The 26,885-nt window shown below is 58.6% G+C and overlaps 1 protein-coding gene and 1 long non-coding RNA gene across 5 annotated transcripts; one reads left to right on the top strand and one right to left on the bottom strand.

Annotated features, from left to right (window-relative positions):
• Positions 1 to 1,405: 1,405 nt before the first annotated feature.
• On the bottom strand, positions 1,406 to 10,344 carry LOC123601643. Its single transcript, XR_006714222.1, has 3 exons — positions 10,232 to 10,344; positions 9,943 to 10,050; positions 1,406 to 1,516 (listed from the first exon to the last, which is right to left on the bottom strand). It is a non-coding gene; the product is annotated as an uncharacterized LOC123601643 (long non-coding RNA).
• On the top strand, positions 8,670 to 26,506 carry CHST1 (carbohydrate sulfotransferase 1). Of its 4 annotated transcripts, none has more exons than XM_045485070.1 (4): positions 8,670 to 9,126; positions 22,021 to 22,125; positions 23,025 to 23,121; positions 24,334 to 26,506. In XM_045485070.1, exon 4 carries the CDS (start codon positions 24,376 to 24,378, stop codon positions 25,609 to 25,611), a length of 1,236 nt encoding a protein of 411 aa, XP_045341026.1. In that variant the 5' UTR covers positions 8,670 to 9,126; positions 22,021 to 22,125; positions 23,025 to 23,121; positions 24,334 to 24,375; the 3' UTR covers positions 25,612 to 26,506. The 4 variants fall into 4 exon arrangements, with proteins under 4 accessions (XP_045341026.1, XP_045341028.1, XP_045341027.1 ...); XM_045485072.1 differs by having other exon boundaries at positions 22,015 to 22,125; XM_045485071.1 differs by having other exon boundaries at positions 21,803 to 22,125.
• Positions 26,507 to 26,885: the final 379 nt, after the last annotated feature.

Below are 26,885 nucleotides of genomic sequence, written 5' to 3'. Positions count from 1 at the left end.
CTGTCACTTTCTGGCTTGTCCCTGTTGTTTAGGGGAGCTCGTTCAGGGCAGGGCTGCCCCCTGCCTGTGGCTGCCTCCCCTGCGCCTGGCATACACCCTGGACAAGGGACGTGGAGGTGACTGCTCCTTAATGTTGCCCAGTGAAGGCTGCAGTGGGCAACGAACTCCACCTCTTACAGGGATTAGATCCAGGAGCGAGGGAGGCGGGACACCTGCGTGATCCTTTACAGATAGGAAAGATGGGGTTCAGAGATCCAGTGACTTTCCCAAAGCCACTGAGCTTTCGGTCTAGACCTGCCCAGGTCCATCCCAGCCTCAGGGGTCTAATGCGGTGGGGGGGTGGGGAGGGTGAGCAGCGCCCGAAAAACCCGGAGCGCAAAGGATCAGGTAAGACAGGGAACATCAGGTGGATGACACTGCTGGGACACCACACTGACACCTGTCCTGCCTTTTCTTCCTTGTGGTGACCCTTGGAGACCTGAAGGTGGCCCCAGCGCCCCACGAGCCTTCCTGCCTCTTGGCACTGAGATCTGGAAACCAGTTTTCCAAGCCCCTCGACATCCTCCCTCTGGGTCACCCCCTTCTAGGAGGCACTTGATAGCTTTTTATATGGCTCTGCCTGGATGATGCCACTCAGTGGAGGTGAGGAGTTCTCCTGTTGCCCCAGGCTCAGGGCGTCAGCGCCTCCGCACCTCATTCCCCCCACAATCATCCTGACGGCCAGGATGCCTCATCGTGTTCCATTTCGAAGATGAGGAAACTGAAACACAGAGCGATGAAATGACTTGCCTGAGGTCCCACGTCCAGGAAATGGCAGAGCTGGGATTTGAACCCAGGCACTTTTGGAGCCGGCACTGATCAGCGGCAGTGAGCCACAGCCTTGCACTTGTCCACAGAGGGCTGCCTGTCGCTGCCCTCCTGCGGCCAAGTTGGGCAGATGACCTGGGTGCACCTGTTGACCAACTTGGGCAGGGGCCTTCCTGGGTTTCCCTGGAGAACATACGAGGCAGCGACAGCAGAGGGAGGAGACAGGGCCGGGCGGGGGTCTGGACAGGAGCCCTCAGCTGGAGGGCAGGCCTACAGCACCCGACCTCGTTCAGGGGCCAGCGGGGAGCTGGCCTCTGTGATGTCAGCTGCCACTCTGCAGCCCAGTGGGGCCAGCCTCCTGACTCTCAGGCCACAGCGGGTTTTGCACAGTCCGTGGTGGAGCCCAGCCATGAACTTTCCCCAGCTGGGCAGCCACAGCCGGCTGCAGTCTGGCAGAGTTGGAGGAGTGGAGACAGGCCGGAGACAGGGCCGTTTGACTTTGGAATTAAATGCACCGAAGCAATGGACGTAATCAGCAACTCTGGCGCTCTTATGCTACTTAATTTCTCTCGCTTTTTGAGTAAGTAATACACTCCCGAGGGGTAAGAAAAGGGTTTATTGCGAAAGGTCTTCCTCCAGCCTATGTGTCCAGCAGTGTGACTCCTCTTCCCAGGGGCAGCCGTGGTTTCTGTGTGTCTCCAGAGATGATCTAAACACACACAAATGGATATGTATAGAGAGCATTTTAAAACATGCTTGCGTACTATCTGGAAAACATTGTTTTGCCCTTTGCAATTTTTCATTCAACGGCGTATCTTGGCAGTCTATATTGGTATACAAAGAGCTTCCTTAGTCTTTACTTACAGTGGGTAATATTCCATTCTATGGATGTACTTCCATTAAAAAAAAATGAAATATAATTTACATACAGCAAACTGCACAAATCTTCAGCGGACACAGCGCAACGAATGTTTGCCTACGTCTACACCCGTGTGATCACCACCCAGAGTACTTTCCGTTGTCCTGACAGTTCCCTTGGGCCCCTTCTCAGTCAGTACCTCCCCCCAAGAAGTCCCCATTATTCTGACTTCTAACTTCTCAACTCACCCCAGTTTCCTTATCTTTAAAATGGGCTCGATGTTGGAACTTGCCTGGCACATGGTAATTGTCCAACAAAGGAAGGATGTCAGGTAGGGATTCTTTCTCTCATCTCTGCATGGGCTCTTCAGCTACCTTCAGATTCTCTCTCTCTCTCTCTCACACACACACATACTCACTCACTCACTCACTCACTCACACACTCACACATCGTCTAGCCACAGAAACAGACCAAGAGGGTCATTGTGCAAAGTCCAGGCTATGTGAATGGCTCCATTGTTCCAGGTCTGAGTTCCCAGAGCCAGCCGGTACGGCACTGACCAGGGCTGGGCTGTCCAGTGGGAGGTGCCCATGGGCCCCTGACCAAGGGCTGACCACACCTGGCAGGACACCCACTTCCCCTCCTTCGCCAGAGGGAGGAGGGAAAGAACCTCAGTCTGACCTACCGCTGGTCAGGGGGAGCCTAGAGGATGCCTCCCATTCTCTGTTTGGCCTCCTGGCTCTGGAATGCCAGCGCCTGGGGCACCTGCCGATGTACATTCTGAGCTGGCACCTTGGCTCCATGAGGTGGGGGCAGCAGATGAGGGATGGGGACAAGGTGAGAAAAGGGAAGCGGACATTGAATGCTCACTTGCCCCTTTTCCCTTCTTGGTGAGCGTGAATGTGGGCACCCTGAGGGTCTGGAGGATGAACTGGTCCATAGGGAACCACCTAGAGGCAGGCCTCCCCTGCCAGGTGGCTCACACCCCAAGAACTGGTCCAGGAGGCAGGACTTGTGGCTGCTTTTGAACCAGACTTCCCGGTGTAGGCCTTCTGTGTGCTGGTGTGAAAGATGAATCTGTACACCTACCTGCTGGGCTTCTCCTAGATTCCACAGAGGTGGCAGTCTTGGCTTAGGGACAGTCTTGGCAACTATCTTTTGACCTTATGCCGGTTAATGCCCACCTGTGAGATCCAGCGTAGGGCCCACTCTCTCTCTGCTTATCACCATCTGCCCGCAAGGAATGTGCCAGAAGGGCTTCCTACTTTCTCAGCACCAGCTAGGGTTGGGGAAGGGGTTGCCTTGGGGGCCAACATGAAGGGAACCCCCATAAGGAAGAGGTAATGGGGGCTGCAGGAAGAGGGCAGGTGAGGGTTATGAGGATAGAAGGCAGAACAGGGAGGGGCTGGCCTGGAGGCAAGTGAGGGAGCGGGGTGGGGGGGGGGACCTGGAGGGTGGGGCAAGGGTTCACCAGACAAGGATCCAGGCTTCCTGGGGGCTTGATTTCTTCCTGTCTCAGTTAAGAGTCCACACTGGAGTTCCTGGGTATGTTCTAGGCAGCCCTCGTCCCTAGAGTCTGGGCCAGGTTCCTGGCGGTCTCCCAAAGTCCCAGCACACACCATCAGTTGCTTCCTGGGCCCAGACACCTGCCTCACAGGGCTTGGGCCTCTACCTGTGCCTTGCCAGGTCTCAGCTGGACCATGCACCCTCGTCTGAACCGTCTGATCCAGGGGCTGAGGCTTCTGCGGGCAGGAGCAGAGGAGGGAGCCCAACCCTGCCAAGATCCTGTCTTCTCTGGGCCAGCCTCCCTTGCCATGGAAACAGCCCAAGAGAGGCCTGGGAATTACCCGGGATGGGAGTTTTAATTGCAGCCCGTGATCCTGTTCAACCCGCCCCCGACTCGCACCACCTTCCTAGCCCCAGGGCCTGTGAGATATTCCCTGTGCCCTATTTTTAGATCAAACACAGGGTCCGCAGCCCTCCTTAGGCCTTGTTTGCCTTTGGTCAGTCTGTCCGTCTCCTCGTAGTTCTGTGGCCGAGTGTCTTGGGTGGGGTGCCCTTGGGCGGGGAGCCTGAGGCGGAAGTTTGCAGATGGACACGGGCCCTGTGGCCATGTCTCTGCTCCCCCAGCAGGCAGGCTCTGGGAAGCACCAGGGCAGGCACGGGATCGCGAAAGCACCACCTGAGTCTCCCCCAGCCTGGGCCTCCAGGGTTGAGCGTGGCAATGGCCAGCAGAGTGGCTTAGGGAAAGGTCAACATCTATGCTGGACCTCTTCTTCCTCAGAGGGCAGCTGGGGCAGGCTCCTCCCTCAGCAGGAAATGGACATCTGGCCTTCTCTGACCTCTCCTTCCTCCAGGAAACTTTGGGAGACTTGGATGAGACTGGCCTTGGCAAGACCTGGGCTGGACCACATGAAGCCAGAGGAAGGACGACGAAGCCTGGGGGAACTGGCCGAGGACCAACACAGACCACTCCTGCCTCCCACCCGCCAGGCCCAGAAGGCCCGGAGCCCTGGGCAGGCGAGGGTGGTCTGGGCAGCAGGTGTTTTGTGGCTTTTGGCTACTTACCAGAAGTAAATCACTTCGTTTCCCTGTTTCCTCCCCTCCACCAAGATTTGTTGACATCCTCTAATTTACTTGGGGCATTTTGTTCTGTAACTGGAGAAGGAAAGGGACCGTCTGCTGGGAGCGTTTCCAACAAGAGAAGGAGTAAGGAGGGAACGGTGCCCTCTTCCCCGGCCCCTCGGCCTGCATTCAAGGCCAGTGGTGAGTGGGACACCAGCAGGACAGCGTCTCTGTTGGGAGGTCCTGAGGCCCAAGCAGATATGCGTCAGGGCCCTGGGGACCGAGGGCCCCTGTGTTGGGAAGACGCTGCTTTCCCAGCCTCTGACAGCCCAACGACTGGGGCTGGGGGTGCATCAGGAGTCACCTGCTGGCCTGGACATTAGCTTCCCCACCAGGGTTATCGTCAGGGAGGTATGGCAGGGGGTGGGGCGTTCTTTCGAGCAGCCTCATGGCCTCTGGCAAGTTCTAGAGTGAGAGCAGGCAAACAGGCCAGTGGTGACTGCAGCAGGTAGGCTGGTCTGGGAGCAACACGACATCCTTTTGAGGGATTTACAGAAACCCTGGAAGGGGAGGCCAGCGGGGGGTGGTGGCTTTTCCTAGGGGCTTCGGCTAAGGACTTGATTGGGCAGGAAAAGGCAAGAGCAGGAATTTTGAGGTTTTGCCACAATAAGGTGGTCTTTTGCATCCAGGAGCTGGTAAGGCCTGGCAACATCTGGGCTCAGAGACCCACGGGGATCTTATGAGGAAGAAATGGGTCATATGTAGCTGAGGGACCAGTCCAGCATCTGGCCTGAGGTAAGGTCCTCAAATATTTGTTTCAACCACAAAGAAGTCCAGGTCCCTTGATTTATCCAGAAGAGGGATTCATCCAGAACAGGGCAACAGTGGGGGATAAGAGGCCTTTTTCTTGAAAAGTGGGGAGACCCAACCGAAGGCGCAGCTCATTTCCTGTGTGGCCTTGGGGGAGTCTCTCCACTTCTCTGAGTCTCAGTTTGCTCATCTATGAAATGAGGGGGTTGGGTACGCTTGCCCTGGAGGGCTCCTCCCCCTCTCTCTTGAATGGACCTCCTCCAAGCAGGAGGGTTTCCACGTGATCTGTAGGGGAAACCAAGGCTGCAGAGGACGGGTCCACTGGGCCCGTCTACCTCTGCCCAAATCTTCTCGTCAGAACTTTCTCTACAGGTGCTGTGGGCTCCCAGGCCTGCTGTCTGGGGAAGAACCAGGAGCCATCCTCTCTGAGCTCGCTGCCTTGTCAGAGTCACTGGTGAGACGGGGGAAATTGAGGACCACAGCGGTACGTCTTAAATCAAAGCCCGGGCCATCAATCTCCCAGAACAGACTGAAATCACAAGGTGGGTGGCCCAGACTGCCACTGGATGGACAGGCAAGCGATATTAAAAAACTGGAATCTTGAGCCCCCAAATCCCTTAACCAATTTCCAAACACCCCAGGGGCCCGCACGCTGGGGAGAGGAAAGGGCATGCTTCTTATTAGAGTCCTCCAGGAGGGTCTGGGGGCTCTATTTCAGGAACCATCCTCCCCCCCCCCCCCCATCTGGGGGCTTCTGAAGGGCCTCCTCCCTGGCCCACTAGACCTCCTGCTCTTCCCTGCAGGCACCCCCACCAGCCAGACTCACGGAATGTGGCACAGCAGAGCGGTTAGTGTGCCTAGCCAGAACTTCTCGCTCAAGTGCTGGCTGCATTGCTGTTCAGCTCTGCGGCCCCGGGGGCGAGCTGCTTAGACTCTTTGGCCCTCAGTTTCCTTATCTGTAAAACGGGACTGGGAACACCCCTTTCACAGGGTTGTTTGGCAGGTGAGACAAAACAATCCACCCAAAGCCTGGCACGAAGGTAAGACCTCAAACATTAGCCGTTAATATTAACCTTCCTATTATCACACAAATCAGCTCAATTTGGTGGCGGCCTCTTCTCACAGGCTCCCCTGGTCTTTGCCTTTTTACACCCTATCCATCCCTCAAGCCTCGGTTTGACTGCCACCTCCTCCAGGAAGCCCTCCCTGAACAACTCTCCAAGGCTTCATCCTCCTCCGGCTTTCCAGGCTACCTATTTTGTACTTGATCTCATTTGCGGCAATGGCTTTCTCCCCACTTCACTGTGTGGGATCCAAATTCCCTGAGCAAAGGCCTCTGCTTTAGTTTTCGCCCTCTTCTTTTCCCCCTACGGCACTCGCCACAGTACAGTGCATACAGTAGGTGCTCATGAAACAGTCATGCTTGTTATCAGCTGGGACATTTCGGGAAACTGGAAACAGAATCCTGGTGGTCCTGAGACCAAGACCTATGTCTATTTTTAGAGCTTAAATATTCTTCAAAAAAAAAACCAAATTCAAATTCCACTCCATTTTTACATTACAACCACACCGATCTTTTCACGTCAGCCAGATGTACATTTCCCTCCTTTCTACCCAAAATACAGCAGAATTTGAAAAATAAGGCACTGGATCTGGAAGTGTGAGATAGAGAAGGTGTTCTCTAAACCCTGACTATTCTTGTCAGGCCGAAGTCTTGGGGAGGGATTAGCTCTGGGCGAAAGGGAAGGTTCTGATGGCTCAGCTCTGGGGTGTTAGAGGTTGGTTTTCTACGGAGGGACAAATGGGATTCTGAAACACGAAGTCCTTGCTTCTAGAAGGTCAGCACTCTTGTCAGGCATCCCCCAGCACTGCCACTCCGTGGGGGGCAGGCTGGGAAACGGATCTGGTCACCTTGAAATCACCACGGAGGATTGGTGCTGCCCTGGCTGCCGGGGGGTGGAGGGCAGGCAGGGCAGAGGCAGGGCGGGAAAACCCACTTAGAGGTGATCTCGGACCACACCGGGTCCCACCCTGGCTTGATGGGGATCCGCTGCCAAGTTCGAGGCGGGGCAGGGGAGTTTACAATGAAGAATTTGCAGTTGTGACCAAGATAAGTGACCATTTGGTCTGGTGGGGCCCCGGGGTGATGGGGGGGGGGGGAGGGGCCTTCCTACCGTCTGGTTCTGGGTGGAGAGAGTTTCTTGATGGTCTGAGTCCTGAGTCCCCCGGAGAAGTACAGGACCCACATTATCCTCTGGATGAGGGAGTGATGGCTGCCCTGAACACCAACCTGCCAATACCAGTAACAACACGGTGCAATTATTAAGCACTTACCAAGTGCCAGCAGCCCCTGTGCTGAGTGCATTTACATGCATTTTACTATCTGGTGTTCCACAGCGGCCCGGAGAAGTGAGGACCAGTATCTCTGACTTCGGGATGAAGACAGGCCCAAAGCCTTTCTCAGGGTACCTGAAGCTTCCAAGTCCTCCATGGGCTCTCGGGCCAGGAGTGATGGGGAGGCTAGGGCCGGAAACCGGAGGTTCAGATATGGGTGCAGGTGGAAGCTGACTGCTTTTCCCGGCCTGAGAAGATAAGTGTTTGGTCAGAGCTGAGGAGCAGCAGGAGTTCGGGCACCGCAACCACCTATCCTCTGCAGATAAGGAAACAGGCCTCGGTGGTGACCTGCCCTGGCATCGTCAGACCCGGTGGCCGTGGCGGCCGAGCAGGGAGTCTCTGCGGTCCTCTTCCGCCCAGGGGCCGCTGATCACGTGGTACTCTGCCTGCTTACCGTGCTGCTCCATTCCACTCGGAGAGGCCAGGGGTCCGTTTGTCTTGTCACCAGTGAGTCCCTGGTGCCCATGTAGGCCTGGCTTGCGGGAGATGCTCCGTCAATATTTGTGCAAAGAACGACTGAGGTGTTTGGCCTGCGGCCCTGGCCGTGAGGGCAGATCTCCCCTCCCGATGGGCGGCAGTGGCTGCACGTTGCCACCTAGGAGTGCCAGTGGTAGGCTGGTGGGAAGGGGGTGGGACTGGCCTGGAGACGGTCCCCAGCAAATCCACCTAGGGGTGCCCTCCCCCCGCCCAAGAGACACAACTGGAACAGGGCAAATGATTCGTTTCCACATCTGAGAAGTAAAGATGGGGGGCAACGGGCTAGGGGTGTGTTGGGGGTACTGGCCCCTAAAGGTGGTTGGCTCCCGTTCTGGGTTCTGGAGTCCCTCTGCGCTGGCCGGGGAAGGGGTAGAGGACATGTGGGCTCGGGGCCAGGCGGCTCCGGCGGACTTCTTGGGGGGGCGGGCGGCACTCCGGCTGAAGGCCCTCGATGAGCGCGCCCTCGGTGGGAGGGCCGGGAGGGTATGGGAAGAGGTGCCAGTGGGCAGTCTGCGCCCTCGCTGACCCCCTCAACCCCGGGGTGTGGGTGTGGCTCCCTCCAGGGGAGTGGGTGGGGGCGGGCACGCTAGCCGGCCGGCGGAGGGGGCGTCCGGGGCGCCGGAGGCTGGGGCAGCGCGGGGCGGCGCGGGGAGCGGGAGGGCGCGCGCTGGCGGGGTGGGGAGGAGAAGGGGGCGGGCGGCCGCCGAGGGGCGGGCGGCTTCGGGGGGGTGGAGCCCGGACCGCAGCGCCCGCCGCTCGCTCGGCGCTATAGCCGCCGCCGCCGCCGCTGCTCCCGGCTCGGCTCGAGAGGCGGGCGGGCGGGCGGGCGCTCCGCGAGGCTCCGGCGCCTGCGGCTGCTGCTCTCCTCCGGCGCCCGGGGCTGCGGCGCGCTGGGTCCCGGCCCCTGGCCCGGCGCCCCTCGGGCCCTCGCGACCCCGTCCCCGGTCCCGCGCCCCTGCCCGGGAGAACGCTCTGCGCTGGCCGGGCCGCCCCGGGCTCGCGCCCCCAGGCCATGCAGAGGGGCCCGTGAGGGGCGCGCGGAGGCGGTGGAAGAGGAGGGAGGAGGGAGGCCGAGGAGGAGGGCGCGGAAGGCGGAGGATGCCGCCGCCGATGCCGCCGCCGCCGCCCGCCGGCCCCCGGCGAGCCTGACTCCAGACCCGAGGATGGAGCCGGCGCTGGGCGCTGCAGCGGCTCCCGGTGCGCCCCCCCACCAGGTATCGGCCGGGCGGGCGGGAGCGGACCCTCGCCGCAGCAGCGGGAGGGGCGCGGGCGCGGTGGGAGACGCCCCTCCGCTCGAGGACAGTCGCTACCGGCGGTGCGGGCCGGGGGCGGGGAGCGGCGGGAAGGACGGCAGCGCGTTGGGCGCAGGAAGGGCTCCCCGGGCCGGCGGCGGGCGAGCGCCGCGACCACCCCAGCCCTCCCCGCCCCCATTCGGGGAGGGCAGCAAACTTGAGACGCGCGGCGGCCCCGAGGCGCCCAGCTCCCCGCGGCTGCGGAGCGCACTCGGGGGCTGCCCCGGGTTTACCGTCCCACAACCTGCCGGGCTCCGGGCTGCTGAGACGCCTCGAGACCCCGAGGTCCCACGCCTGCACCAACTTTCCAAACCAGAGCTGCATCCAGAGGCAGGGGGGTGCACCCTGCTTCCTGCGCCCCCCCCCCAACCCCCACTCCCCGGCTTGGCTCCGAACCCGCACCGATCACCCTGTGATGAGCCGGGTCCCCGTAGGGCCCCGGCCGCCGGATGGTGCAGAGCCCTCCCCGCCCCCCCCCCGCCCGCCCCCATGGGAAGGCAGAACCACCCTCTGGCTCTTCTCTGGGTAGGACCCCGGGCACAGCCTCTCCCAGGCTCCAGGAACCCAATGCTTGTTTTCACAGTTAACAGCCGAGAGTGGCCCTGGCTGGGAAGCTAGGGGTTAAAATGTAAGACCTGAGGATCATCCTAGGGTGGCACCTTGGCCTGATTTGCCATGCCACAGGGTGCCCCCTCCCCCCATCCCAAGCCTGCCGTTTCCCAGGATTAGGTACCTCACCTCTGGTGCACGTTTCCCACCGATGGACTTAAATACTGCTCCTAAGCAGGACAGACTTGAGCCTGGCATCTTTTGGATGGCTCGTAGGGCAGAGAGCAGAGAAGGGACCTAGGATTAGGGGCAGGGGAGTAGGCACTCTGGCTGGGAAAGTAGTTGCTTTGGCAAGCCAAAGGAAAGTGTAGGTATTGAGAGGCAAGCAGGTGGGGACTAAGGTCCCAGGTTTCCGCCTTCAGGGCTTTCTCAACCCCTTTCGATTGACGGGGCCAGCTGCCTTAGGCAGAGACCTTACCTGGGCAGGCGGTTCCCAGGCTCCAGTCCTCAGCAAGCGGGGACGCTCAAAGGCATCACCATGACCCTGTTTCTTTTTCCAAGTGTTCTCACCGTCATGACTCACACATTGGATTCACCAGGGAGGTATCAAGCCTCCAACCTGTTCTCTTCCCCCTCCCTCCTGGGTCTTCAGGGAGCTGCTGGAGAAAGGAGGGGGCGGATTTGCCTTTGGGTCTCAGCCCCCTGTGGGAGGCCAGGAGCCTGCTCTGTAAACTTTGATTTCCCGGATACTGTCTCCATTAGGGCAGGTGAGCTGCCCTAAGCCAGGCCAGGGTGGGGGGCTTTTGAGAGGAAGTTTCTGCTAATGATCACCCCAGCCCTGCTGGGGCCTTTGAAAAATAATAGTCATGCGCCCCCCCCTCCCTGCCCCCCCCGCCCGCCGCCGCCCCGGGCACATATACTTAACACGGCCTCCTCATCTTAAAGCAGAAACACATTTCCCCCCCTAAAATCCAAATTTCCCTCTTTGCTAAACATTACAATGCTTTTGGCCAGAGGTTTCCTCCTCGGCGTTGGAAGTCGAGCTCCTCTTGCAGACAGCTTCCCTCCTTCCTGGCCTCTCAGCCCCCTCTGCCACATTCAGGGCCCGAGTAGGGACGATGCAGATCCCCCTTACCTCCCTGCCCCCACCCACAGGATCCTAGTTCCGGAGAAAGGGTGGTGCTCATGCTGCTGATGTAGGGGCTGCATGTGTGCTGGCTGCAGACGCACAGAGGTATACATCTGTGCTCCACTGAGTCTGCAGAGGGGCCCAGGAGCCAGGCTCTCATGGGTGGGGGTGGGGGGGGTGGGGGAACAGACTTGTACCCCCCCCCCCCCCGAGTTCCCCTTGCCCACGCCTCTGTCTCCTTCCCTTGCCCACCGTGGCTCTCTCTTTACTTTTCTAACTCACTCTGCATTGGTGCGGGGAGGGAGCATTTGATATTCATAATCTGGTTCAGAGAAGGTCCCGAAGCCCTGAGTCACTGTATGGTTTCCATGGAAACAGACTTGTTCTGAGGACTCGGTGTAGCGCGGCGGTGGTGGGGGAGAAGGGAAACATATAGTAAAATCGGGCTCCACAAGTGTGGCAGGAGTTGGGCCAACTCCCTTTGATGGGGGTGGGGAGAGGCTGGGCGAGGCTCTAGGGTCCCTACAGGAGGGGCTGCCTCTCCCCACCCCCTGCGGTCCTCCCATCAGGAGCTGCTCGGCTTTCCTTGAGGCTCTTGGCCGACTGCTCCTTCTCCCTTGGGCCTCCTGACTCAGTGCCAAGGCTCATCGCTGTGCCTCTGTTTCGTCCTCTGTGAAATGGGGAGAAAAGGACACCTATCAGCAGGGTTGCCGTGAAGGTCAAATATGTTAATACGGGGAATGCACTTGCAATGGAACCACCGGAATTGTTCAGGAAGTGTCCTTATTATTAATTCTGGGGGTCGGAAGGAGCACCCCCTGTGTGGCCACCTGGGTCTATCCTCTGTGCAGGTGATCTTGACATCTGGTAGGGCTGGCCTCTTGCTTTGGAAGAGCCTCCCCCAGCCGCCCCAGCTGGGAACCAGCCATCCATTTCTTCCTCCCACAAAGCATTTACTTAGATTGCTGAGGGCCCGTCCCCGTGCTAGGGAGCCCTGGCTCCTGTTCAAACCCCACCTGTCTAGGAGCCTTGTGGGAACAAATTCTCCAAGTCCAGATGGATGGGCAGCTTTCTGCCTCAGCCTCCTTGGGATTGGGCCAGAGGGAGAGGGACAGGACAGGTCCAGGCTCCGAGGACTGTGGGAAGAGATTGGGGTGGGGCAACTTTTCCAGATCCTGGAGGGGCCTCTCCCTCCTGACGAAAGAGGGATCGGGAACTCTCCAGAAAGATAACGGACCCTGCCCTCCTCCTCCTGCCCCCAGGTTAAATCTTCTATTGGTGAAGTGCTCCCAGCACACCCTCCAAGTCTGGACAGCTAGGGGCTCCAGCCTGAGCCACCAGCTGATGTGTTACTGCCCAGCTGGCTGGGAGAGGGGCCTGTCCTTACCCTGCAGCACCGGCCTCGGCCTCGGCAGTGTCAGAGCGGCGCCTCGGGGACATTTTGGGCACCGGTGATGGCTCAGCCAGAGTCTCCCTCACCAGCCAGCCCTTCTCTCCGTTGCCACCCTCTTCTCCCTGGCCTGCAGACAGCCCCTCCTTCCCTCCTGTAAGGTGGGCTTCAGCTCCAAGCTCCCTAAAGGCACTCCCTCTCTCATATCTCATCACTGCCAGCTCCACACCAGCCCCGGGGATGCCTTCCCCTCTTCCCTGGCTCTCCAGGTAGCCCCAGATGCTGCCCAGCCCACAGGTCCAGCACCCTGCCCCCCAGCCCCCGCCAAAATCGCAGTTTCCTGCCAAGGTTCTTCCCCCACCCAGGTCTCTCTGGACCACTTTGCTGTCCTCATTGGTGTTCACAACACCTTCCAATTTAATATCCTCTGCAAATTTCATTAACGGACTGTTTACTCCCTCTCTCAGGATCATTAATGAAGATGTCAGATAAGATCTGACCCAGTGCTGGGTCTGGGCAGCCCTGCCCCCACTCCCAGACCCCATCCCTCCGCCCCTTCCCCCTGGGGTCGCCTCCTCCACTCAGGACCCTTGGGACCTGCCCCCTCCTGCTTTCGGCCCCATGACAAGTGCTTAGGGCCAAGTCTGTTTGAATTAATTTTGTAAGATTACTCGCGGCGCTGTATCAAATGCTTTGCTAAAAATCAAGATATATTACCCTGCCTGCATTTCCTTCATCTACCAGTCTTGTAATTCCATCAAGTTTGTCAGGCATGATTTGTTCTTTATAAATCCCCATGGTGCCACGTGGGGCACAGAGTTCCCGCGTTTTCTAAATGTTTAGAGATTCCCTCTTTGTGTTTGCTCCTTGATTAGAGCTGGAAGGCTGTGAGCTGGGAATTGGAGGGAGAGCTCATCTCCTCCTCTGGGATGGGGAACGGGGCACAGCTCTCTCCTTCTCTGGGTCTCTGTGGGGGGGGCCAGCGGCTTGTTTAGTGCCCGATCAAGTCCTTGCCACGTGCTGCGGGCCCCCGGCTGGGCACCGAGGGTGGGGATTGACAGAGGGCCTGGGGCTCTCCCTCGGGGATTCTGCAGGCAGACGAGGGAGGCAGACAAGTCTGAAGCCAACGTTCTGAAGGTATCGTTAATCGAGTGATTGCCTGGAACCAGGCACAATACTAGGATCTCATTTAAGCCCCTCACCTGCCCTGGGAGGTGGGTGTGGGCTCCCCTCCCCGGGTACCTGGGGCTCAGGGAGCGTAAGCCTGTCCATGGCCCAAGGTCTGGGTTTCGCCTTCTGCCGTGTTGGCGTGAATCTAGGGTCAGGAGAGCTAAGTGGGTTGGTTCAGACAGGGTTTTAGGAGGTCAGAGAGGGCAGGAGGGGAAGCCTTCAGGGAGAACCTGGGAGAGGTGAGGACCTCACACACAAGGCGCCCTGAAGGCTTAATCCAGTTCCCCATCCTGCCACTTTTGAGCTGTAGGAGCAAGTCACTCAACCTCTGTGAGCCTCTGTCTGTCACGGTGATATGGATCCAGCTGTAGTCCTGACTCCCAAGCTTGGGGAGAGGGTCAAATAAAGTGGTGCATGAAAGGCTCATAACATAACGGTAGACCCTCAGCGAGCAGCCATGGTGTCTTGTCGAGGCCCCTGTCGATGTGGGGGCAGAGACACTCATCCGATTTCACGTTCCCAGTGGGTGGCTCTCCCTAACACTTCTCATCCAGGAGACGTGGATGAGAAGGGGGCGGGGCCCTTCTTCAGGAGGCGGGGGGGGGGGGGGCGTCCATGTAACCAACTGTGGGCTGGTAGTGAGTTCTGGGATTAGGGAGCACGGAGACCTTATCCTGGTCTGGAGCCCAAACCCTAAGTTCCATTCCAGACCAGGCCAGGTAGTAATAAAGACAGCCTTTGGTGTCCTCTTGGCTGCACAGGATTTGGACAGTCCTGAGCTTTTGGGCCCAGGACACACTCACACCTCCCTCTCCTTGCCTAGCCAGAGTGTCTGTGGCACCTGCTGTCTCTCAGGTGCCACACTGCACCAGGCATGTCCACACCCATCATCTCTTCCAGTCTTCCTGATAATCGTCCTTTCGTTATTCGGCTGGGGAGGGAGAGCCGCCCCCCCTCACCCCCCCCCCTCCCGCCAGGAAGTGGCGAGATGGCACAGACCTGTTTGCTGTGCTTGGGAATCAGGCAGGCAGGGCCATAGGCAACCCCATCCCTCCAGCTGACACCCCAGGGACCCGATCCTTAGAGATGGTCAGTAGGTGTTGGATGGGCCCCTGTCTGGGTCAGGGTGAATGCCTGGGTCCCTGGGGGCCACCTTGGCCCCAGCACTCCCTGCCCCTGCCCTCTAGTCTCCAGGTACTGGGTGATGATCTTACTCTCGGGCGAGGCCTGGGGCCTTCTGTTTTGTGGTAAGGGTCCTCAGAGCTGAGCTCGAACCCTGACCCCAGCACAGACCAGCTTCGCACACCTAGATGAACGCCCTCACTTGCCTGTGCCTCGCTGCTCCTCACCTGGGAAGGGTGGCTTGTAGCACCCACTTGATGTGAGCCAGGGCTGGGGTCACCTCTGGGTGTCTGCTCCTGCGGCCCCTCCATCCTGTGTCAGAGGCTCAGGGGAGCCTGTCCCATGCCCAGCCCTCATCCTCAGGGGCCACTCCCCGATCTGGGGACGGGTGGCGCCCCCTGCCAGCCCCTCCAGCAGCAGCTGCTGGTGCTTTAGCCTCTGCTTGCTGGACGTTTCCCGTCCTTGAAGCTGGGGGGATGGGCCAGAGCCCGGTGTCCAGGGGGTGGGGCCTCGGTACTGTTCCTTCTCTGCCTGTGGCTGTTGGGGAGGGGTGGGTGGGGGGGACAGGAAACCGGGGCCTTTCCGCCCAATGTCGGGGCAGAAGGGTCCGCCTACCACAGGCGGGCTGTGGTAGGACCGGCCTGAGGGAACCGGGCCCTTCTGACTCATCCTTCCCCCGTGAGGCGCTGGGCACACTGGAGCCTTGTGCCAGGAGGTCAGTCACTCTCCCCACCGCTGGAGAAAACTTTCCTCAGGACGGGCCAGGACCCCGCCAACCCGCCGGGCCCACAGAAGGACCGGGAAGCAGTCTCTGCAGCCCCCACAGCAAGTGTCTTCAACCACACAGGCCGTGGGAGCTTCAGGGGAGGAGGCTGTGGCATCTGTTCGGACTTCTTTCCACATTTGTCAGGCCATTACAGCCGGCCTGTAGGTTTGAGTCGTCCCCGCACATCACACTCACGGTTCTTTTTTTTTTTTTTTTTTTTTATAAATTTTTTTTTTTCAACGTTTATTTATTTTTGGGACAGAGAGAGACAGAGCATGAACGGGGGAGGGGCAGAGAGAGAGGGAGACACAGAATTGGAAACAGGCTCCAGGCTCTGAGCCGTCAGCCCAGAGCCTGACGCGGGGCTCGAACTCACGGACCGCGAGATCGTGACCTGGCTGAAGTCGGACGCCTAACCGACTGCGCCACCCAGGCGCCCCAACACACTCACGGTTCTTAAGTTGCTCTGTGCCCGGGCTGTGCTAGGCTCTGGGTATTTATCGACGTGCTGTCTCACAACCCGACTATTTGGAAGGTTCTGCGACCGTCTTTCCCATTTCGTAGTTGAGGACAACTGAGGTCTAGAGAGGTTAAGTGTCTTGCTCAGGTTCTCAGCTATTTTTTCTTTTTAAGTTTATTTATTATGAGAGACAGAGAGAGCATGAGCGGGGGGGGGGGGGCGGGGAGAGAGAGAGAGAGAGAGAAAGGGAGAGAGAGAGAGAGAGAGAGAGAATCCCAAGCAGGTTGTGCTATCGGCACAGAGCCCGACACGGGCCTCGATCTTGAACCGTGAGCTCATGACCTGAGCCGAAATCAGGAGGCGGGCGCTTAACCGACTGAGCCACCCAGGCGCCCCTGTGGGTAACTTTTCGAGGAGGCTTGAGACACTGATGGGTGTCCCCCCGTGTCATTATGTACGGACATTGGAGTGACCTGCTCCGGAGATACGAGAGCTCATAAAAGGCAGCTGAGTGTCTCTGCTGAGGGTGAACAGTTGGTGGGCACTCACTCTCTGGAACCTTGGCTGCAAGAACTTGACATTGTCAAGGTGCCTGACAATGCACTGGTTCTGCCTGTGGGGTCTGTGGATAGCTATGGGGCCCAGGGACTCTAAGGACTGTGTACAAACACCCTGTCTGTGTTGGTGCAGATTCTGGGGAGAAGGTCCATTGCCTCCCGGTGTTTCAACTTGAGGAGGCCTGACCGCAAAGAGAAGAGCTGTTGCCTCCGATCTCCCTTGGGCTGACCCAGACCACAGGGGCTGATTCTGGACCCCAAGAAATCTCCTCCCCCTGGGAGGCTGCCCTGGCTGAATTATGGGTTGGCGTGCTGCTCGCCTTGAAGGATGTTCTAGAACACAGCCCCAAGAAACTTGTCCTCAGGCTTAGCAGGTACGAGGTCTTGAGAATGGCAGGCTATGCTCAGGGTTCTCTAGGAGAGTCAATGTCAGGAGTCGTCAGGCATCTCTTGAGCAGATGTTTTCATTTTCATCTCATGGCTCCTATGAAACATGAAATGAAATATTTCCCTTTTCCCATTGGCTGCCGGGTAGCCCTGATCCCCATGCCGGCCCAGAAGTGTCTTGGCTCTTGTATGCTAATCTGGCTTCTAGTTCTTTCAGACGTTCGTTTGTACCCTTGTTTTTCCACTTGCTCATTTCATCACCTCACTCTTTTAAGGAAGAAAAAAAAAAAAAAACCAACCTTGCTCTTATATGTTTTCGTCTTAACTAAACAAACATCGATGGTGGGTCAGCGCTGGCTACCGCAGACCCAGGGATTAAGCACTTCCTTTCTGCAGGCTCTCCCAGAGGTCTGTGTGCCAACTCCTCCCTCCCTGTCCAGTTCCCCCCGGCCCCTTGCTCCAGTTCCTGGGGCCTCAGAGCCTTGAGCCCCTCCATCCTGGCTCCCGGGGCTGGTCAGAAATACGATGTTCAGGATCTTTATTCTTTGCTCTCCCGATCTCCTCGGAGCTTTGCAAACTGTTTTTGGGAAGAAAAAGCTGGGAGGGGAGTCTTTTCCCCAACTCAGGCTTCGGTTGCTCCCCGCAGCCCCGGGTCCCCCTGGAGGTCTCCCTCTTTTTCAGTGCCTGCCCTGTCTCAGCAGCACCAGCTGACTGCTCCCCTTAGCGGCCTGTCTGAACAGACAGAGCCAAAAGGTAGTGACTTTGACCCCGCTGCCTTGGAAGTGGGGGAGGGGGGGGAGCTGGCAGGCAGTGCCCTGGGGGCAGAACAGAAGGTGCAGGGAGTTACCAGTGCTGACTTCAGTGTCCCACCCCTCCAGGTCTTGCCTGGCGTGGCTTTGCCCTAGCCCAGAAAGTTAATAAACTCAGATGGAACTGAGAGGCTCAGCGTGAACTGCCTTCCTCCCGCTCCGGTCTCCTAGTCCCTCCGGCAGGGGCGTCTACAGTTTACCAGTTCAGTGAGAGTTCTTTCGGTGGTTGTATATGCATGTGTATAAATACCCTCCCCCCCCCACCTCATCCCCTTTTTACAAACAAGCTGTAGTATATACTATAGCACATGTGTTTTCTGGCTCTAGCTTCTTTATCTTGGGTGATAGCCCCACATCAGTATATACATATCTGTGGAGGCTTCTCTGGTATGGTCAGCTGGGAAGAAGATCCTGGGGCAGGGGAGAATGCTGCTCATAGAGGGGGTGAAGCCTCTAAGGGGCCCATGGGTGGGCTTTAGGGGGTCCTGGAGCCGTCTGCTTGTGTGTGTAAAATTGTGGATACGAAGGAATCTTTCTGGAAAGAGGGACTGTGTCTCTCCAAGGGGCCTGTGGCCCAGAAGAGGCAAATGCCACAGCTCTGGGTTGCATGGGATTTCACAGAGCAGGAGGCCGGGGGCGAACTCACCAGAGGGCAGAGCCCCTTGGCTCTTAGCCCCCGCTGGGGCTGCCGTGGACCAAGCTGAGGGGGATGGGGCCCAGCTGCCAGCCCTGATATCCTCTTGGAAGATGACTGGGGCTTTCCGGCTCCCAAAGGAGCATCCCTCTGCCTGCAGCCAGGGTGGCCCTGACTCTGAAAATGGAGCGCCAGGCCTTCCTAGGATCAGAGCTGGGAGGCCCTTAGAGTCGCTGGATCTATGGAAGAATCGAGGCACAGAGAGGCCAGGGGATAAGTCCAAGGTCTCCCAACCAGGGAAAGCAGAGGCCGTTCCCGCCTGTGATATTAAGTTCAGCGTTCCTTCCCCTGCCAGAGAGGCATGAGAGGCCCTCTGGATGAGGTGAGGCTGCTTGTTGCTGCTTGTCTCTTGGGGTGAGGGTGAGGAAGAGAGGATGCACAGAGCAGAGGCCACAGCTCAGGTGGGGGTGTCATCATCGCACCTCACTGCACCCTGCAACATCACCTCCCGCGGCCTGAATCCTCCCATAAAGCTGCATCAGCCGGCCAGGAGTTCTGAACACACACAGCAAGGACGCGGTGCTAAGAGGCTGCACTACAGGATGTGGCCACTAGAGGGCAGCAGGCAAGCCACTGCGGCGGCTCCGCGGCAGAAAGTTCTCAGGCTGGGCGAGGAGAGGAGGGAAGAAGGGGCCACGTGGGCAGAGGCCTGCCTGGCAGAGGTCCGGACACCGCAGTCAGGGAGAGTGTCTACCTCCCTCTCAGAGTCAGTGAGATCTGTTCTGAGGTGCTCGGCTGAGACAAAAAGCAAACAAGACATTTCATGATACGAGTATCGTTATTTATTGAGGGCTTACTTTATGCCAGGCACTGTGTTAACCAATTAGTCCTGACAACAGCCTTGTTACAATTGTCCCCATTCTTTGGGTGAGAAAACAGAGGCCCAGAGAGATTAAGAAAGCTGGCCGCCAATGGGGCTCATGCCAGAGCCCGTGTCCCAAACATGAGGTCGTTATTCTACGCCTGGCATTGACTCAATGCTTGGATTCTTACACTCACTACTATGGCTATGCCCACTTTATGGGTAGGGACACTGAGGCCCAGAAAAAGCTAGTGAATCCCTGTCCACACACCTGCTACGTGATAATCCAGACGGGTGTGATTCCGTGGCTTGAGCTCTGAGCTCTGGATTACAGTTCTCTGATGTAGACGCATTTTTCACTTCCACCAGTGCCCTTATCTGTGCCCTACTCTGACGGTGGCTGACATTGAAATCTGAGCTTCCTGCTGGGAGTTCATCAACTCCCCTGCCTTCCAACAGAGGTTACAGATTCTGGGCTCCTGTGTCTAGGGTTTGTCTGGATTGTGACTAACCAGGGGTGGAGGAAGGCCCTGCTCCAAGCCCAGGGAGGGGCCGTGGGGCTCACAGTCTGGCTTGGAGGACAAGGGCGTTGGAGAGTTCCTTGCAGTGGCCAGGGCTCCCCTGGGAACAGTGGGACCTGGCCCTGGGGCCTCTGGTTTCCAGGGCAGATGCCTCCAGCATACCAAGGAAGCTTGGCCAGCCCTGAGCCCAGTTCTGCCAGGCTGGCAGGAGAGCAGGGGCCTTTCTAGGAGGGTCTGACTTTCTTCATCTTCCTGTTCCCATGCCCTAGCTTTGCCCTCCTGGGAGACAGGGGAATGGCCTGGGGCTGGGACTTTGAACGCATTCCCCTTGTTGGTGCTATACCTGTGACACTGAGTCCCCCTTTCTTAGGGATTTGTAGCGTCGGGATGCTTCAGTTACTTCTGATTTATTCGCCAAGGTAGCAGTTGCTAATCCTGGCCTTACGTTTCTCTGGGGTGGAGTGGGGGGGGGGGGGAAGTTGTGAGGGGAGAAACTTAAATGGTCCCCTCTATGGGTGACCTCTCCTTCTGGTGCCAGAATCTTAGAGTTAAGTGAAATCTCTTCAAGACGTCTGTTTCCGGTCTCGGTGGGGACCCCAGGGGTTTAATGTCATGGGTCAGGGAGGAGGATTCGAGCGTGGGCTCCAGGGAGTAGTGCCTGGGCTAGAATCCTGGCTTTGCTCCTTACTCGGAGTGTAAGCTTGGGAAAGTTACTTAACCTTGCAGAGCCCCCGCTTCCTGATCTGTAAAATGGGGATATGGCAACATCGACCACACAGGGTTGGCGTGAAGGCGTGAGGAGCATTTGCCTGGAATAAACATCGTGAATGCCCAGGAAGTGCTTGCCTTCATGCTTTCTCCCCTCCGTGATTCCTAGAACAGAGCCCGGATCATGCTGGATATCTGGCAGATCGTCACGGGTTAAGAGCAAAGGGAGTGCCACCTAATGCAACGGCATTGCAACTGCAGACCCTTAAATAACTTAAAACTCGTACCGAGCAGGGACGCCTGGGCGGCTCAGTTGGTTAAGCCTCTGACTTTGGCTCAGGTCACGATCTCACCATGGGTGAGTTCGGGGCCCGCATCGGGCTCGCTGCTGTCAGCACGGAGCCTGCTTCAGATCCTCTGTCCCCCTCCCTCCCTGTCCCCCCTCTCTCTGCCCCTCCCCTGCTTGCACACACTCTCTTTCTCAAAAATAAGTTTAAAAAAGACATTAAGAAAATATTACGAGCACTGTTATTAATGGTATTCCCTACCTGTTCTTTAAAGGCATTTGTCTTGGGGCACTCAGGCAGATTGGGCCTGCATTTTGTAGGAGGATCTAATTTAACGCAGAGAGGCAGTTCTGCTGGGCACCTCACCCAACCCTGTTGATGGAGTCAGCATTCTCTACCGCCGGGAGTGAGGCGGGGTGGGGGGGGGGGAGGGGGTGTGGACAGGGGTGTGGTTTTTCTCTGATCACACTGGGGGTTCACAAGAATCTAGACTGTGTTCTTCTCCTATTTACTGCCACTTGGTGACGCGGTACTATTCCCTGTACGTGCTAAGTACCCCCAGAGCCTCAGATGGCCCACCGTCCCCTCAGCCCAGCTTCTGTGCCCTTCCCTGAGGCACCCAGACTCTTTAGGTCTGTTTCTACTCCGCTAAGTTGATGGTAAAGGGTTCAAAGCACTGGCTTAAGAGTCTGACACAGGGGGATTCGAGTCTCTGCTACTCCTCGTTTGCCCATGCCCATTTGCTTAGTCTTTGAGCCTGAGTTTCTCCATCTAAACAATGGGAGTGAAGACCCTGCCCTCCCAAAGGGGGCTGTAAGGAACCGCATGGTGTTCAGAGTTGGCCGAGCCAGGCAGCACGGCAGGTTTGGGACGGGAGGATCCGCGAACCCCTCCCCCAAAGGAGTCATGCCAAATAGCGGGATGTGGGCAGAATATTCACAAGGCACAAGTTCACCCCCTCAGCCACGAGCCAGTAGATCAACAAGACCAGACGGCGAAGGGAAGGAACATGCCGTCAGTCTTACGGATCGTCTGTACCCTTCTTATGCCCCGTCTGTCTCTTGCCGATTCACAAGTGGGCTGGGGACATTAATCGAATGCATGTTTGAAGGCCAAGTGCGCGTAAGCTGGAGGACCAAGGTCAAATCTCCTCAGAGGGAAAGAGCGAGGGCTTTGGGAACCTGCTAGATGTGCGTTAAGCCAGGCACGCGAGCTCAGGGGGGTGACTCCGCCTCTCTGTGCCTCAGCCTTCTCCAGCGTGAAACGGAGCTGAGAACTGGCTTCCACGTGAAGTTCCTGTGAGGAATAAACGCGCGGATGCAGGTCAAAGGCTTAGCACTTAGGAAGTACTCCGAAGATGCTAACCGAAACAACACTCGCCACGGTGTTGACGTTTTAACTTAGAATCCGCGAGCAGCGTCAAGGTCAGGGATGCTCCCTGGTCCACTTCTGCTTTGAGTTGTAGGTAGCCGCTCTCCTCTCCGCTGTGGCTGGAAGAAGAACCTCCTTCCCCGGCTGTCCCTTCTGTGTGGGCCTTGGCGTCTGGGCTGTCTAGACAGAGCTGTCTGAGGTGAGCCCCCCCGGCGGCCCTGTTGACTTCTCTAAACCTCTCTGGGGGAGTCACTGAACGAGTCAGACTTTGAAGGGGTCAGGTGGTTCTGTCGATTTAAAATGCAGAATCAGGGGCGCCTGGGCGGCTCCGTCGGTGAAGCGTCCGACTTCGGCTCAGGTCGTGATCTCCCGGTCTGGGAGTTCGAGCCCCACATCAGGCTCTGTGCTGACAGCTCAGAGCCTGGAGCCTGCTTCGGATTCTGTGTCTCCCTCTCTCTCTCTGCTCCTCCCCCGCTCATGCTCTGTGTCTCTCTCTCTCTCTCTCTCCTTCAGAAAATAAATAAATAAATAAATAAAATGCAGAACCAGCCGGGGCTGTGCTCCGGCCTAATTCTCTGGGACAGCTTTGACTCTGTCGCCGTTCCATTCTCGGGTGCCGGGCATCTGTCTGGTGGGTCAGTCTGGCCACCAGAGCTGAACAGAGCTAGCTAGGCCTCGGGGTATTTGTGGCCAGTGGATTTCTTTGCAGCTGCCCTGGGTGATGAGTTTGGGGGGTCCTCCCTGGGGCGGTTCCCCATGTGGGGCACCTGCTCTTGGTCAGCTTGTGATGGAGGCCCGCCCATCGGGTCGTGGTGTGAGGGACAGTGACTCACTAGGAGAGGATGGCTAGGGGGTGGGGAGGTGGGTGGAGGGCCCAGGACTCAGGGCCAGATCTAGGAGATAAAAGATGGCTCTAGGATATTTGGAGGCCTGAGTCAGTGATCTGGGAGAGCAGCCAGGGCCCTTGTCCCATGGCCTTGGAAGGTAGTCTGTGGGGGCACAGGACACAGGACAGAAGGGGTGGGAAGGGCGGTGCTGACAGATCAACCCCCCCCCCCCCCCACTCAGAACCCCTCCCCTACCTCTCTCTCTCTGCAGTCTGCTGGCCACAGGGCATCTGCACAGGCTGGGACCGCCGGCTAGGCCAGGAGCCCCGGCAGCTGTGGACTCCCTAGCTCGGAGCAGCCCCTCTTTGGTGAGTGGTGGAGCCCTCCCTGCATTCGCTCTTGGAGCAGCCCCAGCCCTCCCCCAGGGCCTGGGAGCTGAGCCAGCCTCTCTTGGGGGGGGGGGGGACTTCCAGATGCTCAGGCTGGCACCTCGCTCCAGACCTGTGACACACCCTTCATTTTCCCTGCTCTCCTGTCCCCACCCCACCCCCTTTCTCATTCCTTCAGGTGTCCTTTCTGTTCCACCCCTTCCTCTCCTCTCTGTCCTGCCTGGTTCTCTGGGGCCATTGCTGGGTCACAGCGGGGCCTCTGAGCTCCCCCTGTGGACAGAAGGGCTGAGAGCCTAATGGCGGAGGCCCTTGAGGATTGGCTGGGATGGGGGGCCCGGAAGAGCCGGTTCACCCTGCTGTCAGTGGGGGTCATCTGCCCTCTGCCCGGACCCCTCCCTTGCCCCTGTGGCCAGACACAAACCTGGAGTGTGCTGGGGCCTGGGTAAGGGATGCTATTCAGCAGCCCTGGAACTGTCCTGTTCTGGGCCAGTTGGCTCTCCCGACCCGGGGGATCCCAGGAGTCCTCAGCTAGAGTAAACCGGTCACCTACATCCCTAAGTTGGGGAGGTGGGCTTGACACATTTGTCCCCCTTTCCTGGGCCCAGGGGGCACAGGTGAGTGGATACGTAGGGCGTGCAGGGGTCCCTTAGACACGGGAGGAAGCCTCTGACATGAGCTCTTTTTCCTCCTAGGGGTGGGCAGGGGCTGGAGGAAAGATGCCCACGTGGGGGGACCAGGGGCCTGCTCACGGGGGGGTGGAAGATGCAGGCGGGCCCAGGAGGTGCTGGCAGGGGTGACAGGCAGTGGCAGGAGAATGGCTGGAGGCAGGGAGTGGGGGGCTCCTGAGTGTGTGAGCCGGGGAAGTCAGCTTCTTGCTCCGCGGAGCCCCACTAAGGAACTCAAGGGTCCCGGCGGGAGTCCCCTGCAGCATTCTGTAGGTTAAACCCCGGGGGTGTGGGGAGTCCGTTTGTTCAGTCCCTAGAAACTCCCAGGAGTCCCCAGAGCTTGGAAAGTCTAGCCTGGAAGCTGCTCAGCCCTTAGGTGTGTGTGTGAGCATGGGGCAGAGGCAATCAGGTAGGTGCCAGGGTCCCCCCCCCCCCCCCCCCCCCCGGAGGCCAGCCCTTCTAAGGGTGCCGAGCGAGGCACCCACGCTTGGCTGCTTCCTGAGGGCTGGCCCACCTTTGCCCGCAGACCCCGCATGGTGGAGAAGCAGCCCCATGAAGGTGCCCAGCCATGCAATGTTCCTGGAAGGCTGTCCTCCTCCTTGCCCTGGCCTCAATCGCCATCCAGTACACGGCCATCCGCACCTTCACCGCCAAGTCCTTCCACACCTGCCCGGGGCTGGCAGAGGCAGGGCTGGCCGAGCGGCTGTGCGAGGAGGGCCCCACCTTCGCCTACAACCTCTCCCGCAAGACCCACATCCTCATTCTGGCCACCACGCGCAGCGGCTCCTCCTTCGTGGGCCAGCTCTTCAACCAGCACCTGGACGTCTTCTACCTGTTCGAGCCCCTCTACCACGTGCAGAACACGCTCATCCCCCGCTTCACCCAGGGCAAGAGCCCCGCGGACCGGCGGGTCATGCTGGGCGCCAGCCGCGACCTCCTGAGGAGCCTCTATGACTGTGACCTCTACTTCCTGGAGAACTACATCAAGCCGCCGCCCGTCAACCACACCACCGACAGGATCTTCCGCCGCGGGGCCAGCAGGGTGCTGTGCTCACGCCCCGTGTGCGACCCCCCGGGCTCCGCCGACCTGGTGCTGGAGGAGGGGGACTGCGTGCGCAAGTGCGGCGTGCTGAACTTGACGGTGGCCGCCGAGGCCTGTCGGGAGCGCAGCCACGTGGCCATCAAGACCGTGCGGGTGCCCGAGGTCAACGACCTTCGGGCCCTGGTTGAGGACCCCCGGTTGAACCTCAAGGTCATCCAGCTGGTCCGGGACCCGCGTGGCATTCTGGCCTCCCGCAGCGAGACCTTCCGCGACACGTACCGGCTCTGGCGCCTCTGGTACGGCACCGGGAGGAAGCCCTACAACCTGGACGTGACGCAGCTGACCACGGTGTGCGAGGACTTCTCCAACTCCGTGTCCACCGGCCTCACGCGGCCCGCGTGGCTCAAGGGCAAGTACATGTTGGTGCGCTACGAGGACCTGGCCAGGAACCCCATGAAGAAGACCGAGGAGATCTACGGCTTCCTGGGGATCCCCTTGGACAGCCACGTGGCCCGCTGGATCCAGAACAACACGCGGGGCGACCCCACCTTGGGCAAGCACAAATACGGCACCGTGCGAAACTCGGCGGCCACGGCCGAGAAGTGGCGCTTCCGCCTCTCCTACGACATCGTGGCCTTTGCCCAGAACGCCTGCCAGCGGGTGCTGGCGCAGCTGGGCTACAAGATGGCCACGTCGGAGGAGGAGCTCAAGAACCCCTCCATCAGTCTGGTGGAGGAGCGGGACTTCCGCCCTTTCTCGTGACGAGGGCGCCGTGGGTGGGGGTGAGGGGCACGTGGCGTCGGTTTTGATAAAATGGACCGTTTCTAACTGTTGCCTTATTTCCCCCTCCCGCCCCCACCCTGCCTTTGTGTCCTTCCTGTCCCCTGCCCACCCTCCACTTCCTTCTGCCCCCCTTTTCGTCTCTGAAATTTGCACTATGTCTTGGACAGGAATCACTGGGGCAGAGGGGACGTGAAGTGGGGTGAGCCCCCACCCCACCCCATTCAGACACACGGATGCTGGGTCTCTGCGTGGATGGTGACAATGTTTACAAGCACGACACACACACATTCACATGAGCGCATGCGCGCGCGCGCGCGCACGCACGCACACACACACACACACACACGGGCGCCCACGAGGAGAGATACGTGCCCCAAACCACAGAACTTCGGAAGCTTCTCCAACGGACGAGTGGTCAGGGTATGGTAGTTTTTGCACTGTCTTACTTCCACAAGGTAAGAGGTTAAAAACAAAAAAGGCCACCTCTCTCTAATTTATGAATGGTGTCTAATCCCTCCCCACCCTGCTGCCTGCCCCCAGTGCCCGCTGCCCCCCTGGGAGCAGAGAAACTGCCCCCTCCTGCCCGCCCTTGCCTGTCGGTGAGCAGGTTTTTACTGTGAGGTGAATGTGGACCTTGTTTATTATTTTCCAGTCTGTGGCGATGCTGTCTGTCTGTCTGTCTGAGTCTCGTGGCTGCCCCTGGACCAGTGACGGCTGATAAATCTTAGGGGTTTCTGATTGATCTTGGGGTCCATCAGTGATATTTCTTTGTGCCAAAAAGGAAAAAAAAAAAAAAAAAAGAGTGGATCAGTTTGCTAAATGAACATTGAAATGCTTTATCTGTGTTTTCTGTAAATAAAAGTGTGCAATAATATCTGGGCGTGATTGTGGCACATTCTGAATCGGCAAGGGCAGGCCTCGGTGGGCCAAGTGTTTCTGGTTTGGGGGAGGAGAGGCAGGGAGGGACGCAGGGAGGTGGAGGAGGGGACTCAGCGGCCAGTGTCCCGGCTTTCAGATCTCCTGCCACCCTCGTCACCCTCAGTGCTGACTTCGGTGGTTCATTTCCATGCAGTCAGTTCAGACCAGGCACCTGGTGGCCAGGGGTCAGGTTCAAACCATTTAACAAGCAGTAGGGCTTGCCGAATCGGTGTCCAGGGGTCAGGATGAGGTCCTGGCGACCCCTTTTCCGGGCCGGGCGTTGCCCCTTTAGCTTCTGGGTCTGGGGCCTGGATAGCCGGGGAAGGGGACCCTTC

Source organism: Leopardus geoffroyi, chromosome D1 (assembly GCF_018350155.1).
Source record: "Leopardus geoffroyi isolate Oge1 chromosome D1, O.geoffroyi_Oge1_pat1.0, whole genome shotgun sequence".
NCBI lineage: Eukaryota > Metazoa > Chordata > Mammalia > Carnivora > Felidae > Leopardus > Leopardus geoffroyi.
The sequence above is the reverse complement of the archived record's forward strand: the minus strand, read 5'-3'. Positions and strand labels throughout refer to the sequence as shown.